General features: G+C 37.1%; 2 protein-coding genes across 2 annotated transcripts; both read right to left on the bottom strand.

Annotated features, from left to right (window-relative positions):
- Positions 1–151: 151 nt before the first annotated feature.
- ATG3 (autophagy 3 (APG3)) lies at positions 152–10,277 on the bottom strand. The gene is made up of 10 exons (XM_089158711.1): positions 9,898–10,277; positions 9,316–9,386; positions 8,466–8,582; positions 8,209–8,372; positions 6,449–6,534; positions 5,127–5,178; positions 3,039–3,104; positions 1,661–1,788; positions 1,087–1,189; positions 152–887 (listed from the first exon to the last, which is right to left on the bottom strand). Exons 1-9 carry the CDS (start codon positions 10,056–10,058, stop codon positions 1,093–1,095), a joined length of 942 nt encoding a protein of 313 aa, XP_089014837.1. The 5' UTR covers positions 10,059–10,277; the 3' UTR covers positions 152–887; positions 1,087–1,092.
- A 4,013-nt stretch (positions 10,278–14,290) lies between these two features.
- Positions 14,291–18,984, bottom strand: LOC149013005 (sphingomyelin phosphodiesterase). Its single transcript, XM_089160190.1, has 4 exons — positions 17,231–18,984; positions 15,562–15,708; positions 15,120–15,236; positions 14,291–15,016 (listed from the first exon to the last, which is right to left on the bottom strand). The coding sequence occupies exons 1-4, from the start codon at positions 18,761–18,763 to the stop codon at positions 14,387–14,389; spliced, it is 2,427 nt and encodes an 808-aa protein (XP_089016316.1). The 5' UTR covers positions 18,764–18,984; the 3' UTR covers positions 14,291–14,386.
- Positions 18,985–19,666: the final 682 nt, after the last annotated feature.

The following is a 19,666-nucleotide window of genomic DNA, read 5'->3' as shown; positions in this document are numbered from 1 at the left end:
TTTAGAATTACAACTTCATTCTCTTTCTTTGGCATTTCAGCAAACACTTGGAAGTCCAAGAAACTAAAGAAAAAATATATTCCTTGAAGAAGATTTGGAGTCACCTGCGGTGACAGACACTGTTCGTCTACTTTTGCTTCTCCATTGATCTTGGGATCATTTGCCCTGAAAACTTTATTACAAGAAGCCAGGCATCAGAAAGATGAAAGAGATACATCCACCAGCGTCATTTCTGAAATTGTCCAGTTCAGTGATAGTGATACTCTTACTTTTGCCAAAAGAGAAACAATCAATGATTACATGCCTTCATAAGCTTCTCGATATTACAAGAACTAAAGGTGGATCTTTGGCTTTAAACCACTTATTTATATTTGGTTTTTATTTTTTTGGTGAAATTTAAACCACTTAGTTTGCTGATGCTTTATGCATGACAGAGATGCTAAAATAATAGCAGATTCAACGTTGGCAATGGTAATCACATTGCAAAACCCTAGCTCCAGCTAACACACAGTGACACATTATTAAAAAGTAGGTTCTCATCAAGCACTAGAAACCAAACACTACAGAACTTTAAATCACTTCAAGAATTTTCCATCAATAACAGTGAGTCATAAAGCAAACTTATGAACACTGAGCAACTCCACTTAATTTTGTGGCATTGCGTTCATGCAGCTCAACACCTAAGCTGAGCGATCTAAGTAAAAAAAAAGCGAAAGGTATCAGATGGAAAGACTTCTCCAGCGAATTGTACAATCAATGACATATTGACAAGACAGCAAATTTTGTGGCTTCATCATCACGAGGATAATATGTACAAGGATCAGAACTTGGCATTTGCATCTCAGAAGCAGCAGGTAAATGATTTAATTAGCATCCCAAATCTTCATCTGATTGAAGTAATCAAAGCGGCATCAATCCCCATATGTAAGTGGAATGAAACATGAATTTGAGAATGAGCCAAAATATCTGTAACCTTGATGAGATGGTGAATTTATTAACAAAAGAAGAACAAAAAGACAAATTAATGGTGCAGATGCTATTCAAGAGAATCAGACCAACCACATGCAATGGAGGTGTTAGTGTTACCATAAATTAATGGCCGGTGCTCCCCAGATCAAAGTCCATGGTGTAGTCGTATTCAATAGTTGGAATTACAGAGGCCACAAATTTCAAGAATAAGAATAGATATCTGCAAAAATTTTGAAAATAGCATAAATAAAAATGTAGGGACTAGACTAGAGCACAAATTTCAAACAATCCTCAAAACTAGCCACTAGCATACCCCCGAGCACCCACATTCACCCTTCAGCAGAGAAAAAGGAAAACTATCTCCAGCAAGGCAGCAAATAGAAAACAGATAAGGATGAGGCAAAGGAAATTTGATCAAAATAGATTGACAAAGGAGAGAAGATAAGAATTCTCAGAGTTCTTAATTTTCAACTCGCCTTTTTCCCTAATAAACCATGTTTATAACTTTTCCCAGTGCTACCGGATCATGATTTGGAAGAAGAGCATCTAAAATTCAACACACTAGATAGCGGCCCTACTAGGGGTCTATCACAGCCTTTTCTAAAAAGGATGTTGAGAAGGACAAACATAGTGGTGCCCACAGGTAAAACTTTCTTTACTTGTGGAAATACATAAGCAAAGAAAGACTTACTTGTCAACTTCAGGTTCCACTCCATGGGACATGAGAACGTCAATAATTTTTTTCATTACAGCTCCATGTCGGCATGGGTGCACAGATGCATGCTTTCCAGGCAAATGAGGATGGTCCTCAATTGTCACCTAAAATTTAATAAAATCACGTAAGCATAAATTCCAGACAGCACAAAAAAAAATCAGTAAAGAAGGCTTGATTAACATCAACATAAGCATGATGTCAGGCTTGATTAACATCAACACAAGCATGATGTCAGATTCAGAAATCTACAAACAGAATAAATAGATGACCATATTTTGCACCAGCCACGGACCATATTTATGAAAATTATCCAAATTCAAGAGTTCCAATAATTCAATAACCATGCTCCTGTTTGTAGTTGATCAATTCAAGAGTTCCAATAATTCAATAACCATGCTCCTGTTTGTAGTTGATCAGTTTAAAAGATTCCTACTTGTTCATCTTCATTAGTCTCCCCATTTCCCCTAATGGTACCATACTAGCTCAACACAATACACCTATTGGACACTTGGCTTGGCTAGGAAACCAATGAAAATTAAACACTCAATTACAGCATCAGTTGCCCAAGTTAACTAAATCCTTTATATGCTCGGGATGACCTTAGAAGTGAAGAAAACCAGTGTATAGAAGAATACTAAAATCAGACTTTGTATAACGAGTGTATCATCATAACTACAGGATGACGTAGTTTTTCTTTTCAGTAGATGCCATAAAGAATTATTAAGCTGAGTGGGATGACTAAGTTTTTTGCCTCAACACGGCTCCATGGAGAAATCTCAGTCCACTAAAAACTTCCACCTTGCATCACCATTTAATATGTAGTTTTTATATATAAAAATGGGGAAACACTCGTACTTTGGATGGTTGGATAAACAAGGCTCTCAGGCATCATGATCACCCATGCATTATGCGGATTACCCTTTCTTACAACATGTATGACAGTGTGCCTGCCAGCTATTCTCCTTCTTGGCTGGCCTTCTATTCTCTTCCATATTCATCAATTCTCTTTTCTACATAGAATCCCCTACTTACTTGTCAAGCAAGTTATTAAAGGGCAAAGAAAATATATAAGATAAGTTCTTATTAACAAACCGATGGTATTAACATCAATTGATGACTTAAAATTTGTCAGTATGTCTACTCAATTTATGTTGAATCACTGAACAGAATCATGATTATGAGAAACCAATCCACACTATTTATAAGAGTGAATACTCAAACAAGTGCCCGCACTAAATCAATGCCCATTACAGGACATTCAGAAACAAAATGAACAACAGGAAATGGTAAAAAGAAAATAGAATTTTTCAATGGTGTTGCTTGATTAATACATAAAACTAGCAAAATAACTCACCGTTTTACGTGCATGGTCTTGACTGACATCTTCCAGTACAAGCTCTGGTTGAAGAAGCATCTTAGACTGAGTGTAGAAAAAGACAACCAAAAGAATCCCAATAAATGGTTGTAAGTTGTAAGTTGTAAGTAGAGGCCAATACAAACATCAAACTTAGTAACTGAAAAGGTAAGTGAATATGTATTCCAAGAAAAAAATTGCAAAAAATTTAGGCTTGGGACCCTGCTTTGACTTTTAAAAGATACACAACTTAAGTCATCTAAGAATTGAAGTCATTAAACCTAATAACCCAAGGAAACCACATTACTCACCCAAGAGCAAACAGGATCCTCACCTTAGGATTTGGTTGCGGTGGATGAGGCATATGGACAGATTTGAATTGTAGTGTGATTGACAAATACCATAAAATTGAAGCTAAAATATACAACAGGCATTGAAATACAATATGACCAGGAATAAGATGGTAGAAGAAAGGACAACCATAAATCAATAAATCAGGTAGCAAAAAGGAACTAAAAATCAGATTAGTAATAATAGTTACTAATGAGTAAAATACAGGAGGAAGTCAAGAAACAATGATTTGGTCCTGTTCAGTGAAGAAGAGTAGAAGACCACTGGCTGTATCACTATTAAAATATAACCAATGAAAGCCTGAAAGGTTAAAGGTATAAAAAAGATGAGAGAGCACTAAACAGTGAGAAGACAGATGACTGCTTATTAAACAGAAGATAACCCAAAAAAGATAAGGAAAAAAAAAAAAAAAAGCAGAAAAGAAAAACAAGTGACATAATGCAATGGGATTCATGTAGCCAACCCAACTAGTTAAGTCAAGGCTTAGCTAAGGCAGAACCTTATTCATGAAAAATTAGTAGTACCATAGACAATTTCTTACTACTAAAAGAGTAACCTAGGTCATCACAAATTGGAAAATAACAAAGTTTTTACTATCCCCATACCACACTTCATGACTCCTATCTAATGATATATCTGGTAAAATTTTCCTCTGATTGGCCAATTAATTCATTTGGCCCTAGGAGCAAAATAATTTGGAAAATTCAATATCATATTGTATATTTATCATTGATTGTGGAAAGCACACTGAAAACTGTTTCTTTAATTTCCAGTATGGATTACTGTGAAGATTTAACATATGAGTTACGTGATAATTTTAGAAGGTTCAAAGGAAGCAGGATTTGAAGACTGAAAGCTAGGACTCTGATCAAATTCAAAATCTCTAACATGAAAACAAAAGTCAAATACCAAGCTGACATGGAGAAACTACAGAGTGGGTTCAGATAGATTAAACTTGCAACAGGAAAACTAGCTTTCTGGACCTGGAACCACTATAATGACTACTCAGAATGTGGCGGACAAGAAGTTCAAGCTCTTCATCCGGATGATTAGCATGGAATCTCAAATGCTTGAAGAATTAAGATCTCTGCAGCATACTTCATAAAGCTGTAAGAGGTGACAGGTGGCTTTGTTAGACCAGTCTATACCCATGTAAATTAAAACAGAAATAGAGTTTGCTAATCGCTGGACCAATAGTCCCCATATGCCACGAGAAATATACTGAAAAAGTATAAGAGATTCACTAACTGTTATATCCTCAGCCATTAGAGAGAGAGAGAGAGAGAGGGGGGGGGGGGGGGGTTGACAAAAATCCCTCTCCCAAAGAACAAACTTGTCATTGGACTACTGAACTGATGTTCCAATGAAATTGGTCAAACGAACCTAATTCCTCAATCAATACGAACTTAAATTCCCACAGTTTTTACTGAATAATTCCACATGTTTAAATAGAGCAGACCCCAAAAACAGGATTACAGGGCCAATGCTATTTAACTGCAACTTAGGTTTGGTTACATTTAAGCCTTTGATGGACTACTTTAGTCTCTCTTTACTAATACAAGTTGGTTTAGGGAAAGTGAAAAAAACAGAGCATTCAAGGTTAGTGAGTGTGTAACACATTCAAAAAGCTAGCACCCATAAATCAAACAATTCAAATTCTATGCTTCACCCACACTTTGTTATACAATCCTAAAGATAGTCAAAATAAAATGAAAAGAAAAATTATGCTGTACTAACCTCATCATACCCAGTAAGCCACACACGAGGAGTTTGATAATATTTATCATACCTGGAGACAGATTCAGCAGACAGAGGCAAAGTCAGTATGTGGCCATCAAAACGGCTGGGCGTTCTACTGATGCCACAACCAACAAAAATTTGTACAATCTCATAAACAAAGAACAAGTAAATTTCAATGATACAGAAAAAAATAGAGGGAACTGCCTCAGTCAAATCATTGTGTAACATACTGACAGGAGACTGATGTTTAATTGCTTTATGTAATCTTTGGTATCATCACCTTGATGCAGCGAAGAGATGGATCCTGCAGTTCTCATATAGAACCTGGTCCCATATGTTGGTAACACGAGGACGAAAATCAGCCCGAGTCCAAGTTCAAGTCTGGCCTTCCCAGACCAGTCGTGGACTTTTTGAAGCAATTAAGTTCTCGCCACAAAGTTCTAGAAGTTTCTTTGTGTATTTTCATATCCCAAGGCAACATGAAGTGCAACCCAATAATCATCTTTCAAAGCCTTGTTTGCAGTTCCTATGTCATGGGAACAGTTCCCTAGGACTTGGGGATAGTTTCTATGTCTACGAATTAGTATCAACGTATTGAGTCTATGTATCCCATGTTCAGGTTGTAGTCTCCAGGTGTTGTTGAAATTCTGACAGTCACTTATGTCAACGGCATGAACCCAAGAGGTTTTTTGGTATCCTCTACAAATTAAAACTGTGAAGACTCTCGTAAGCATTCAGAGTTTAGGAAAACATTCTATATCCTAAAGTAGGATCAAGGTGGGACTCCTTCCAATGTAACCTTCATGGGACTCTGATGGTTGGGCAACTAGGGGAATCTAGGTTGCCACCTATCTATCTTCAGCTTCAGCTGTCATCATCATCTCCATCGTCCTCATCACTTCCATCACGTTTTCATTACCATCAAAAGTATTCTGCTTTAAATCCAGATTCCATCCCCCGGCCCCCAAAAGAAACCCCACAACCCAACCCAAAAGAAAAAGAAGGGGAAAAGAAAGCATCAAAGATTCCATTTTACAGTTGCATATCAAAGTAACTCACTCAATTTATTTGGAGAACTAAAATATTGCAGGAAACAGTGTTCGTTTGATAAAAAGGAAAGGAAAAACAATGGAAGAACCGGCTCAATAAGTATTTGATTGTTGTATCTAGGAATTCTAAATGACAGATCAATATACTGTCATACTCAACCAGCCAGGAAACTATATCTGGAATCAAATATAAAAGTAATAATACTCCAGAAAACAGATTTTCACCATGGAGATGAAGCAAGTTCTTTGCAAGCAAAACTAATGTCTTACGTGATGCTAACATCATAAGTTCGCGTCCTCAAAATGTTGTCATCATCAGGTTCATAAGCCACAAGATATGTAGATTGGAGTGTTGCCTGAATGAATTAGAATAACAAGATAAAAACACAGTCAGTCATGATATCAACACAAAAAACTAAGAGAGACACAGAGAGTTCCAAATAATGATCTGAAGCAACAAGTTTTGAGTTGGATTGAGGATTTCACCAATAAGAGCCATATATTTGTTCAAATATAACGGTCTAACTGATTTCAGTATCACAATTATACTAGAATATAGAGCTCTATGCCATCAGACTCAAATTTTAAACTATACAACTCTAGCCATCCCCATTTAGTTAGTGTAAGGCTATGTTCTAGATTTCGGTTTAAATGACCAACATTTTGCAGATTTTTTTTGGTAAAAATCATAGTGTCAAGATGTCACCCAAGTGTCCAGATGCTTGCGTCTAGGGCCTTACCATGCCTTCAGCAGTGAAGGGCATAGTTCACCAACAAACACCTGAATTATTGATTACACCCTAGCAAGGGCGACGACAACATCATCTGGTTGAATCCCAGCAGCCATACTGGCGCACCTTTAGTGAAGATGGTAACCAAGGCGATGATGATGGTGGCAACACATATGCATCCCTATGAGAGGACTAAGACCAACTAGAGCTGGAGCCCATCCGATCAAATAGGAGAGAATCAACTAGTTCATGCTATCAAGTTATACAAGAGGCCTGCAACGCAAACTCTGACCAAATGAGAAGGATGATAGTATGAAGATTAATGTTATCGGCCTTTCTGGCACTCTCAGAAACGTAAATCTTGAAGATAGTGGTTATAGGCAGTGGTGTGCATCATCCTTCGTCAGAGAGAACACGGACTCTGTGTACAGTGTATTGTGACTTGTGAGTATGGTGGCTATGGACTTTATTGCTCTTCTTCTTCTTCACCACCCTCTTGAGTATCAAGGTGAACTATACAGTGGGTCATCATTAATGGACAAAAACCTCTCACATCAGGCCCCCAACCATATATGCTGTCTCCCCAAAACAAATTTTACAGTGAAATTTCAATACTGTAAGTAAGGTTACCCCCAAAATATTGATGATGCAATTTATAGGGATGTTGTAGAGGACTTCAAGCATTTCTTCTCAGACAGCATGACATGGCCATCTTTTTGTATATAGAGGAGAACGTGCATCGACACCACCACAAACATGCATGCAGTCTTTATCCTTCTCATTGCACTACGTCTAGTGGTAAAGGGATCCAATAATGTAATATGTAGATGTGGTATGCATCAATGTAACTTGTCAAGCGTAAAATGTAATATTATCAACGATAATTATGAAATGCTTTCAAAATTTATCCCAATTCCTGGTACATATTTTAGTTATTTTGATTGGGTTTTGCATGCTCTAGTACCAAATTATGTATAGAATAGGCTATATGAAAGAAAATGTAAAGCAGACACTAGCAACCTCGGGCCTGAAGCCCAGCTGCCACTTTTAGTCTAAATATTCAAATATGCTTAGAGATTCTAAATTAGGGTTTCCCTGAACTTTTTAACCAAGCTACGATCATCTGACCACCAAAACAGCCAGCAAGTTTTAATCTAGGTCAAAACCAAAATTTATAAATATGATCACTATATACTAATCTGCACTCTGTAGAGCTTAAAGTTAACATCATTAGATTTCCTGCAGCCATTAATTAACAGTTCAAAATGACAATACTCCAAATTGAGCATAACAACTCACAGGATCAGTCTCAATAACATTGTCTGGCTCTTCATACTCTGCCATATCAGGAATATCTTCTTCCTCTACACCCCCAAAATATGAGGAGATTGACTGAAAAGTCTTCTTCTTGCTTATTTCCAAGGTCTCCATGGAAGGCAAATTCTCCTCATCGAACTTGGTTTCTGAGAAATTAAAGAAGTACATGAAATGGGGCGAAAAGAAAAAAGAATATTAAAACTTCCAGATGGATGATATGGCTTCAGAGACCAATTGACCTTTTGGATTCCCATGTGTAGCTAGCCAACCATCATTATCTTCATTATCAAGAAGAACTTCCCCTCCTGCAGCTTCATATTCTTCTTCTACAGAAGCAGCCCTTCGTAAGCAAGGTACTGGAAAGAAAGTCAAACTTGTCAGCACTAGCATGTCTATAATTTTGAAACAAATTAGATAATTTACTTCAATGAAAAAATTACATCAGGATGAAGACTTGAACATAAATGGGCTTCTACCATGTCACAAACAATCAAATTGAGAGGCTCACATAACCACCACTAAAAGATCCCTTGAATATCACCCAGGCCAAAACCCAAGCCAACAGTGTATCTTAGTATTAACAGAATATTCAATCATAACAGTAAACAAGCATTTTAAAAGACATTCAAAAACAAACTGCATCACATGGTGGAAGACAGACAAAAAAGAGAACCATAATCCGATAATGGTACTCTGTGGTGTTCAGAAAATTAAAAGAGAAGACCATATGTAATCCACCTGCACCACAGTAACCTCATTATTCCATCACCTTCTGCTTAGAAATTTTTAATTCCATAAGTCCAATCATATAGATGGCATACTCTGGGGTCTCCATCCCATTTTCCAATTTGGAACAGTGTGATAACAATTCCATGAACTGTAAAACTAGAAAGAGAATGACAACAGATAATAGTTATCTTTCTCTTGTGGATAAAGTTATCTAACAGTGGCTCATCTCAATAGCTTTGGGTATTTGAAATGGCAGCAACAGGCAGCAGCAGTTCATAGGAAACATCAAGAGTTTCTTATTCAAGAACTCAGATATGGAATAAAAGAAGCCAAAGCAAACAAATGAGCAGGACCGCTTACCATTTCTAGTAATCAAGTACTGCTTGTCAAGTGGTAAGTAGGACTTGCGCTTGCTTGGTTCGCCAGATTCCCTGGGGCACCATGACTACTAGTCAGCAAACTAAATAGAAGAGAAAGCACCAAAAGTTATCAAGCTAATAGTTTTCCCAGAACTGCTCCTTAAGCTCAAAACTTTGAACAGCCCAGCAAGCAGGCGACTACAGTAAAATAAATAGATAAATAAAACACTCCCAACTATCTAATAGTTCAACTTTTTTTTTTTAAAGCCAAAGCTGCATCTAAACATCGACAGGAAGGAACGAAGACAGATAGTTAACTGTAGTAATAAAGAATAATTCAAAGAAAACTGGCAGAAAATAATTTGAGCGTTTTCCAGGAAACATCCATAAATTAAGAAATCCAATATGGTGTTCAGTAAATACCGATTTTCAACCATCAAAATCAGTACACACAAAGAATAAAAAAAAAAAAAAACCAATATTCTCAACTTGAAGAGGGGGAAGCTTTGCATTAGCAAATAACGAACAGATTAATATAGCCTACAAGATCAAATTAAGATCAATTATGAACGAAAGGCATTACCATGACCAAGTGGGGCACTTGGAGACGAGGTTATCTCCAGCGGTGACGAATTCGGTGATGCTAAGAACACCTTTCTCCTTAAATGCAGAGACTGTGCGTGGTCCTGTAATCCTCTCAACGGTATTTTTGAAGGCTCCATGAAGCTTCTGAGACAAGGCCATCTCTCCTCTCCAATAGGCTAGAACAATGATTTTAATCGATTAAAGCACAAATAACCTCGAAGAGAGATTGAAATAGAAACCCTAGAATAATTGAATAACAACGGAGGGGAACCTAAGAGTATCTGATGAAGAAGTTTCCCTTCAACCGCAGTGGTTTTCACGACTACGGTATCCAGCAATGGCTTACGGTTTTAATGAACTGGGTTTCGTGTACATAAAGGCAATCGGCCTTCATAGATTAAAATAGTTTTTTTCTTTTCTTTTCTTTTCTTTTTTTCCCCAGTTAAGCCGGCCCAAATTCTTATTATTTCCTCAGCTAGCGGCAATATTTCAGTTTGCCCCATCTCAACTGGGAATATATTTTGGAAAACCCAACATTACTTGTCTGTTAACTTTGAATTTAAAATTATTTACCCACCGGTGGAGAGGTGAAGAAAAATATAATTTCTTTTTTTTTACAAAACTTTCTTTTAATTTTTTCAGATTTACAAAAGAAATCTCTACTCATCCGATTTCTATATCCATTTTTTTCCATAAAAATCTATTCATCTCCCAAAAGCTTTTTAAAAAGTTACTGTTGATCAAACAACTTCATTTTATTTTATTTATTCTTTTTATTTTTTAAAAAAAATAATAAAATATGAATTAAGATAAATTATAAGATTTTTTGTTAATAAAATAATAAAATACCGTACAATTGGATAAAATGCAATAACAATTTTATTGTTATTTAGGTTAAACAATACCATTAAAAATAGAATATATGATGTTATATTTAAAATTCATAGGTAAATTATATGATGATATTTTTATCTATTTTTTTCAAATCTATACTTCAATATTTTTCTCATATGCACATATAATTTTTACTATATATATATAATGATCACCTACAAGGCCAATACGTGTCTTTTGGATGGCAAGTTTTGAGGGAAAAGATATGTTTTTTTTCCGGATACAACCCTAAATAGTGTCTTTTACTTTCCTATATAAATGTGAGAAAGGTTGTTCGTTATTTTATGTGGACATTATTTTTTAAGTTGTTTAAAATAGTCATATAAATCGAATTGGTGAATGTAACTTTATGGATCCCTTAGTTCATCAAGTGTGTGACTTCATGAAGTTTAAACCTTAAAGAAGTCCACCTAACAGTTCACTCCCATATTATATTTTTAATGGTATTGTTTAACCTAAATAACAATAAGATCATGTTATACCATGGTAAGTTTTCATCCTATGATTTTGTTATTGATTATTTGCCTCCATTACCCATTTTGCATTATTTCTAAAAAATATCATCAAATACATTATTTTGGACGGAATAGCCCTCAACAAACTTGGAGGACCGTTCATCAATTTCCCTCCACCCTTATGTCGGTTTCTAAACCCCCAGATGGATATATGCAAATAAAGGGGTAAACCATTAAAATGAAGATAGTTTTCATCTTATGATTTTGTTTTATTGATATGTGCTCTCAATTCCCATTGTCATTTTTTTTCTAACAAATTTCCGATCAAATACATCATTTTGGCAAGTCCTTTGAGGACGTTTATTCAAATCCCATCCCCCCATGTCCCAAGTCTGGAACTCTGTTACTCCACCCCCGTGATACACGTGATTGCCCTAAATAGTGTCTTTTACTTTTCTATGATTGCTTTTGTACGTCCTTCGGTCGTGCTATAAAGTTGTGCTGGAAGAAATTTAGAGATTAATGTTGAGGCTGGCCTGATGATCTTTCTGAGACGCCCCTAGAGATTAAGCTGAGCAGTGGACTTCATTTTTTAGCAGACGATTGTTTAAGAGTAATAGTCATGGATACAGATAAAACCGTGAATCAATGGATTACTGCTTTGAACTTTATGGATTTTGCTTTGTAATTCTCCCGTGTTTTTAGTCCAGGATATTTAGATCAAGTAGGATAATATAGTGCGGTCAAACATTTTCTCTATTTCATTTTGGGGAGTTTCAGGGCGAGCAATTGATTGGACCATCTCCAAATGGCCACAGTTCCCTGGTAGCTGAAATAGGGCCTACCACCCACATCCCCCTCTGTTTCTCTTTCAGGTGACTCCGGGACAGGGGTTCAATTTTACATGTATATCCCTAGATGGATATATGCAACTTTATAATATATATATAATATATATATATATATATATATATATATATATATATATATATATATATATTTATTTATTTATTTATTTACCTTCATCCATATGAGGTCTACCCAATGCTAGATGCAAAGGCGCATTATAAATCGATATGAACATCATAAGCTGTCCAGTAATAAAACCAGTTGTTGCTGATACCTTCTTCTCGGTTCCTTCTTCCATAACCCGAGCTCGGAGAAGGAAGAGATAAGAGGGCCCTTTGGAAAATGTGGTCAGAAATCCATAATAAAGTCCGACTACAATGACCGAATTGATTATCTTCATGCATAAGGATAATAGATTACCTAGTAGAAAAGATTCATCCAATGGACAAAATGGTAATTTCAAATCAAAGTTAATAGAAAACTAAAGTTGGGTTTAATTATTTATTATTTATTATTTTTCATAATATTTCAAGTTCACTAGATTGAGCAAATTGAAATATTAGCCACTTAAGTGGACAAACAAGAGTTTGGGGCTTTGGGCCCAATTTTAGCGGACATAATGAAAAAGGCTTTAGATTAAACAATTCTATGCGATTCTAAACAGTTCATTACTACGCATTATCTTTGCATAGATCATGATACGTACTGTTTAAAAATCTAATGGTTGTAATTTACAAGGACGAGAGATTCAACGGTTGGATCTATAGATTATGACATATCACGATCTAGAAAACATATAGAAATAATTCCTAGGGGTGGCTCACTTGGTAAAGAACCAACCCTCAAGTAGGAGGTTAGAGTTTGAATCTCCTCAAGGCCAAGGGTGAAGCCTTGCCTTATTATGTAATACCTCCATCCTCAATATATAAAATCATTTATTTCAAACAAGAAGGAAAAAAAATAAAATAAAATAGAGAACCATACAAAAAAATATCCTGTAGTAATAAACAAAGATTTATGGGACTATGAGAAAATAAAATTGAAACACCATAGTAGTCAAAATGGGCATTACTGGCCGAGGCTAACCTCTGTTTGGAAAAAAAAAGGAGAAAGACTACATGGAATAAGTGGTGGATGGTTATCCGCCTACATACCAGCATGCGAAATTCTTTTAAGGGGGCCAATCATCATGCTAATGCCCTAATACATGTTTCAAGTCTCTAGTTGCAAAAGATGAAATTGACGAATGATAGGAGGACTAAGAGTTAGAAAAGACAAGATGTTGTCAGTCCTAGAATTGCCAAGAGATTAAGGGCCTGTTTGGTTACATGAATCCAGAGATTTCAAATCTCTAGATTCATGAATTTGATAATTATACCCGTTTGGTAGTAAAAATCTCTAGATTCATGAAATCTAGAGATTCACCTTTTTACACTAAAAATGTGAATATGTAGATTTATGGGTAAGGGGTAAAATCTAGAGATTTCAAAAAAACTATACATTTGCACATTCACAAAAATCACCTTGATCAAATAGTTTTTTTAGAATCAATCCACAGATTTCATTCCACAACCAAACATCTAATTTTATAAATTATAACTCCGTAGATTTGAAATTTATAGATTTGAAATCTCTAGATATTTGAAATCTCCGGACTCATGTAACCAAACAGGCCTAAGGAATTGGTAAATGGTTCTCACAAATTTTAATATAAAAGACTGGAGGGTAATTTGGGTAGTTAATGGTAGAATATTGTTGGATGGGAAAAATTATCACAAAATTTGAAGTTTGACAATTATTTTCAAAAAATAGGATCCATTTAAGTGAAACCTTTTTAACAATATCTTATTAAGTAATTTTTTTCAAAAATCTGACCGTTAGAAAAAATTCTTATTTTTTTAATTGATAAGTCAAGATTTGCTCCACAGAAATTGAAGCAATAGTAACCAGAGTTTACACAACTTGAATTTCAATTTCTGTGGAGCAAATCTGGACTTATCAATTACCGGTTAGATTTCCAAGTTGTGTAACCTCCAGACTTACACAACTTGGAAATCTAGGAACTGTCAGCTGCAAAGCTTAACCAACGGCACAAAAATTGAAGTTGCTTGCTATACAGTCAAGTGATGATATTAGATTGAAAGAAAAAGTTGCTATTAGATTGCAAGAAAAGAAAAAAAAACTTTCTTTACCATTGTATATACATCTATCTACATACCGAAAAGATTCAACAGGATCAACTTTAACTATGATTAGGACTATATATGCTGCATTTTTCCGCAAGGTAAACTAAACCAAATTACAGGCTTGGGGACATAGACACTGTCCACATGCTTTTTTTAGTGCACCGAACAGAGCAGATAAAAGCAAAACCACAACGATCTTCTTCGATGCCAGCACCCTCAGGTTCACCCGCAGTCCATGCAATTTCATGAACTTTACTATCCCTATTGCAAAAACAACAAGGCAAGAACCAACAGAGCACAGGATCAATCTAAGAGCATCCTTGAACCCACCAACCTTTCCTAATTCATCACCAGATAACTCCACACTGGACCAAGATGACCATGTATCGCGGTTCTCTTCCTGGGTTAACCCAAGAGTCTCATTCAGCCAATCTGACAAGCTGACGAGCAACCTTGCGAGCCATGCAACCTCACCATCAGAGACAGGACGCTTCATCCAGTCACCCTTGAACTTGACACTGGCTAATGTTTGATTGCCAACCCTCCTGGGTTTGAATATCTCATCCCTGGTGCGCTGAACCTGCTTCACTTCTGGCGTAACTGTGGCACTTCCAGCAGTACCACCAAACAAACAACACATCTGAGCTTTTAAAGAATCCAGAGTCTGAAGGTTCTGTTGTAGACTGTCACCAGACGTTTCTTGGATTTCAGATTCAGCCCGCAATATCAACAACTGCAAATAAAATTAAAAAACTGGCTCAGATCCAAGATTCCCAGAAGACAGATGGATTTGAAAGATGGACATGACTTCAGTCAGCTTAAAAATTCAGGTATACCTGAAGCAAATGACGTCCACCATCTTCACTCTCCCTGAAAAGAGACAGATCTTGGTTCCAGTTCTCATGCAAGAAGGATCCATCAGCATCACTCTCAGATAAGCCATCCTCCCAGTCCTAATGTCACAAAACTACTTGTTAATACCAAACACAACTGGAATATAAGTATTGTGCATCTGACATCTTTGAACTCAATCCATACAAATTAAAAATATAAAACCTATCATGCCCCTCCTAAGGGTATATAAAATCTCACCCTTCCACTTTTCTATGCCAGAACTACCTAAACCCCAGCCAACCTTCTCTTTGAGAGCAAAGCTGAAAAGCCTACAGTCCATATTAATTGGCAGCACAATAATTAATCTTTCTTCCATGTTACAGCCATTCAAGATGATCCCCCCCCCCCCCCCCACCACCAAAACACACACACACACACACCAACCTGCAACTGTGTTCGAATGGAAGGAATACATTTTTGCACATTGTCATTCATTGGTGAGGAAGATACATTTGGTTTCGAATGAAATGCGGCATCAACTCTCTTTATTAGGTCCATCAGCTCTCTTGATGATGTTAAAACATTTAAAACCTGAAGAAGAATAGGCTGGTTATAGATGAAATTAAAGAGAGATAAATTATGTCACAAATTGTTTACTCTAGGAATGCATATTATCCAACACTAACTATGCAAACATAATACAATAACATCTACACAACCCATATGATCCAGCTGAAGGAACTGGACATACCAGATAAGTATGAAACACATAGTTGCAGTCGGACACTAAAACAGAGCCTACAAAGTCAAGGATCATGAAAGTTCCCCAAACTAAACCGATGAATTGAAAATGTGGGCATGTTTTTGGGGAAATAAAATTTAGATTGAAGTCTACAAGTGTTGGACTTTCATTCCATTTCATTCCAACCAGTTCCAAGTAGTCTTATTCCAGTAAGCTATCGTTATTCATTTTTGTTAAGGATTGGGCAGTCTTATACGGATAAAACTTTCCTACATTAAAGAAAGTTCTGGTCAGGTGGAACACGTTATCTGGTCAGCTAAGATAGGAGTATTTCAGATTTCATATGCACATTACTTTCCTAATAAAAGCAAAAGTCAGTTTCCCTTCAAAGATAAAGACCACAGAGCCCTCAAATTTTTACAATAAAAAACCGATGCAAACCCAAGAGGTAAGCAAGCCAGGATTGAGTTTTGAAGAGTCTAGGGTACAAAAGAAATAAATAGCTTTTTATTATATGGGGGAGAAATAAACTTAAAGGGTGGGCCTTAGCACAATGGTCAATGGTCCGGTGGACCATAGCTGTAGCTTGAGGTCAAGGCACCTAAATAGCCTCTCAGCAAAAATTACTAGCGTAAGACTGCATAGGAAAATTGCCCCCCTCAAACAATTTGAGGCTAAAATTCAACGGCTGACCAATCCAAACAATTTTCAAGATATGCCACATCATCATCCTAAGCAATAGAAATGGATGCACCATCCAAACAAGTACCGTGCGCAGGCCACCTGGTCAAATCTCAAAACATGAATGCTATTCACAAGATTCCCGATATTAAATTCTTCATAAATTCTGAAAGAATCTTGAATTTACATATTACATTTTAATTATTAGGGATTCAATGAATATGATCAATATCTGCCAAAGAGCTAAAAGAAGCCAGACGGTGAAAGATATATAACCGATAAGGCCATAATTTTCCCACTATTCATTTATGGTCCAGGTTTCAGAGAAAATTGAAGCATTCTGCTGCAGTGGAAAGAATACTGTTGAAGGAGTTCACAGAAGCAACAAGTTCTCACAGCAGATGAGTATTAAGCGTAATATTAAAACAGGTAATAAAGTGAACTCATAATGAAACCAAGCATATATGAGAATATTTCCCAATTAAGGCCTTTGGCATAATCTAATATTTAAGGAGTATTCTGTAAGGTACAACCCAACAAGACAAGGCCACATCTACAGAGGAAAGATACTTCAGCTAGAAAGTAGGGAAAAACAAGAGATCAAAACGAATATAACATGGGTGAATTCAAGGCAACGTAATAACTAGAGTAATTGAAACAAACAAACAAATAAACCAGCTGGAGACGAACCTTTGACACCATCTGAATAATTGCCTCAGCATCTGTGTGGAGAAACTTGTGGGAAAATCCAAGAAAATGCATAACCAAAGAACTATAGAACAAATAATTGGATAGCACAAATCCTTGCCAGGGAGATGTATAGCTAGTTGTACCTTGACATTCTTCCTTGGAGTCGTCTTTTTTATCACTGGACTGGAAATTCTCACTTCTTAGGTTTCCAGTAGATTGGTCTACAATTGCATCAAGCTTTGAAAAATCTTCCAATCTGATCTTCCATGGTTCTATGTAGGTAATCCAGAGAGAGAATACCTGAGATGCATTCTTGATGGAGGCCTCCATTGGACAAAACAAAAATGTTCTCACTATGAACCTGTACAATGGCCTTTGAACCAAAGAGGTCCACGAACCAACAGAACTCCCATAAGAAAACACTGATAGTGCGGCCCTAGATTTTAACACATCGACAGAACCTGAAACCCTCCAAAGAGGGCTACCAGTAGATTCGACCGGATCAAAACTGTCGGTAAGAGAAACCAAGCTTCTCATTAGATATTTCACAAACAATTTCACTACTTCTCCCAGCCCACAAGTTGGCGGAGTCTCACCCAGAACTGCTCGGAAAGGAAATGAGACACCATATGATCGGATTACGTTCACAGATAACGGTGAAAAATCATCATCAACTAACCAGAAGTGTATTAACGTGTTAACCAAGAATTCCGTTTGCATGACGACTGAGCCATCGTAACCGGAAGAATAATGAAGAAGAGAACTACGATAAGACTGATAATCGCTTGAGCTCTGTTCTGGAACAAACGCCCGTAGGTAAGCATAGAGAAGTCGAATATACAAACTACACTCATCCTTCTGCCCTAACCCACGCGTAGCAACCCCTAGAACCGGAAGAGATGAGGTCCAATTCTCTAACCTAGACTTGCGGCTTTTCTTAACTACTGCAGCGTCAGAAGTTTCGCAGTTGCCCCTGCACACAGGATAATACGCGAACCAGAACATATAGTACTCAAACACATTTAACTGAACATGGAAAGAGCCTTTAACCGGGTCACCCTTAATCCTCCCTTTAAACAACGGACATAAATCCGACAAGACACGACAATCCCTGTCATTCTGGAGCACAAACCTGGCCCATTTAGGCAATCTCTCGAACGGAAACACGTATTTCACCAGAGAATGCCGATCTACAGCAAAAACCGAAGAGAGCAAAACACCAGAGGGGGAAAGCAGATCAAAAACCCTACCTGCAAGCTCAGAATCACCTGAAGCCTGAATCTGATCAATCCAACCACCGGAGGAAGGCGATTTAGGAGACGCGGTTTCATCGAATCCAAAAATCTTGCAGATTAGGGCAGGGAAGACAATCGAGAAGAAGGATCGGCTCTGGTCTGCGTTATGCTTCTGGAGGAAAGCTTCAACTGCGGAGCAAGCAGCAGATATCGTAGACGGTGATGAAGAGGCGAGGATAGTGGCTGCAAGCTCTTCCGATTTGTTCTGAGAGTCCATGGCGTAAGAGTGTGTGATCATGGCAGCTCGAACGAAGCAGCCGAGCTTGACACAGTGAAGGGAAATGGCAGCAAAAGAAATAATGTTGGAGGGAACAGAAAAAAACAGAGAGGAGCAAACAAACGAAATGTTGCAGTTAGTTCTTTATCGGTTTTAGGGCACAAAAATAGAGCGTTTTGACAGAAAATATTTGAAGATTTAAATGTGCGGGAGGCAAATGGCGCCCTTTATGCGCAACGAGAAGTTTCGATGGGCGTTTGGTTATTATTAGTTACTGGGGATAGCTGGAGTACCGTCAACGTGGCCGTTATCGTGGTCACATTTACTTTCACACACATATAGATATAGATGGGTCCCACATGTCGAAAACTGAAGACTACTGACTATTAGTACTAAACGCGGATTCATATTCATGTAACGATCTTTCGTGAAGGATCCACTCGATCGAGGGTATCAATTCATCCGGCTCTGAACCGTGTGGTTCGCTTTTTATTCCGTGACGTCAAGATTAGAGGATCTAGGAACCGGGTTCGGTTCCTGGTGGGTGAAGGTTTCAGTTTATACGAGAATTTATATTTCCAGAAGTTCTTCAAATAAATAACTGTTTTAAACATACCAATTTTTGCAAATTACCATAGAAGGCATTTTTGAGTTTTAATTCTCATTCCAACCCCCACCCGGTTCGATATAACTATTCGATGGGCCAGTTTCAGTTCCTAGTTCCTAATGGGACAGGTCCGGTCCGGTTCAGTTAACGGTTCTAGGCCGAAACCGACCCGCCTAGAGAAATGTAGATTGATTTACCGTGCTACGGTTGAGAAACCAAAGAGAAACCCAAATGAATCATACAGTCTAGTAGGGAAAAGATGGTCTCTGTAACACATTACACAAATGAATGTATTTGGAAACAATTATCGACCCAAA

Source organism: Hakea prostrata, chromosome 6, assembly GCF_041222555.1.
Source record: "Hakea prostrata isolate BN-2017 chromosome 6, UWA_Hpros_2, whole genome shotgun sequence".
NCBI classification, from domain to species: domain Eukaryota; kingdom Viridiplantae; phylum Streptophyta; class Magnoliopsida; order Proteales; family Proteaceae; genus Hakea; species Hakea prostrata.
This window is presented reverse-complemented; position numbering and strand designations above follow the sequence as displayed.

Coding starts and splice junctions, on each gene's coding strand:
- ATG3 (XM_089158711.1), bottom strand. CDS start 10,058: ATGGCCTTGTCTCAGAAGCTTCATGGAGCCTTCAAAAATACCGTTGAG. Junction 8,583..9,315: donor GTACTTGATTACTAGAAATG/GTAAGCGGTCCT, acceptor CTTTCTTTCCAG/TACCTTGCTTACGAAGGGCT. Junction 3,105..5,126: donor GGCTTACTGGGTATGATGAG/GTTAGTACAGCA, acceptor TTCTACACTCAG/TCTAAGATGCTTCTTCAACC.
- LOC149013005 (XM_089160190.1), bottom strand. CDS start 18,763: ATGATCACACACTCTTACGCCATGGACTCTCAGAACAAATCGGAAGAG. Junction 15,709..17,230: donor TTATTCAGATGGTGTCAAAG/GTTCGTCTCCAG, acceptor ATTCTTCTTCAG/GTTTTAAATGTTTTAACATC. Junction 15,237..15,561: donor CCATTCGAACACAGTTGCAG/GTTGGTGTGTGT, acceptor TTGTGACATTAG/GACTGGGAGGATGGCTTATC.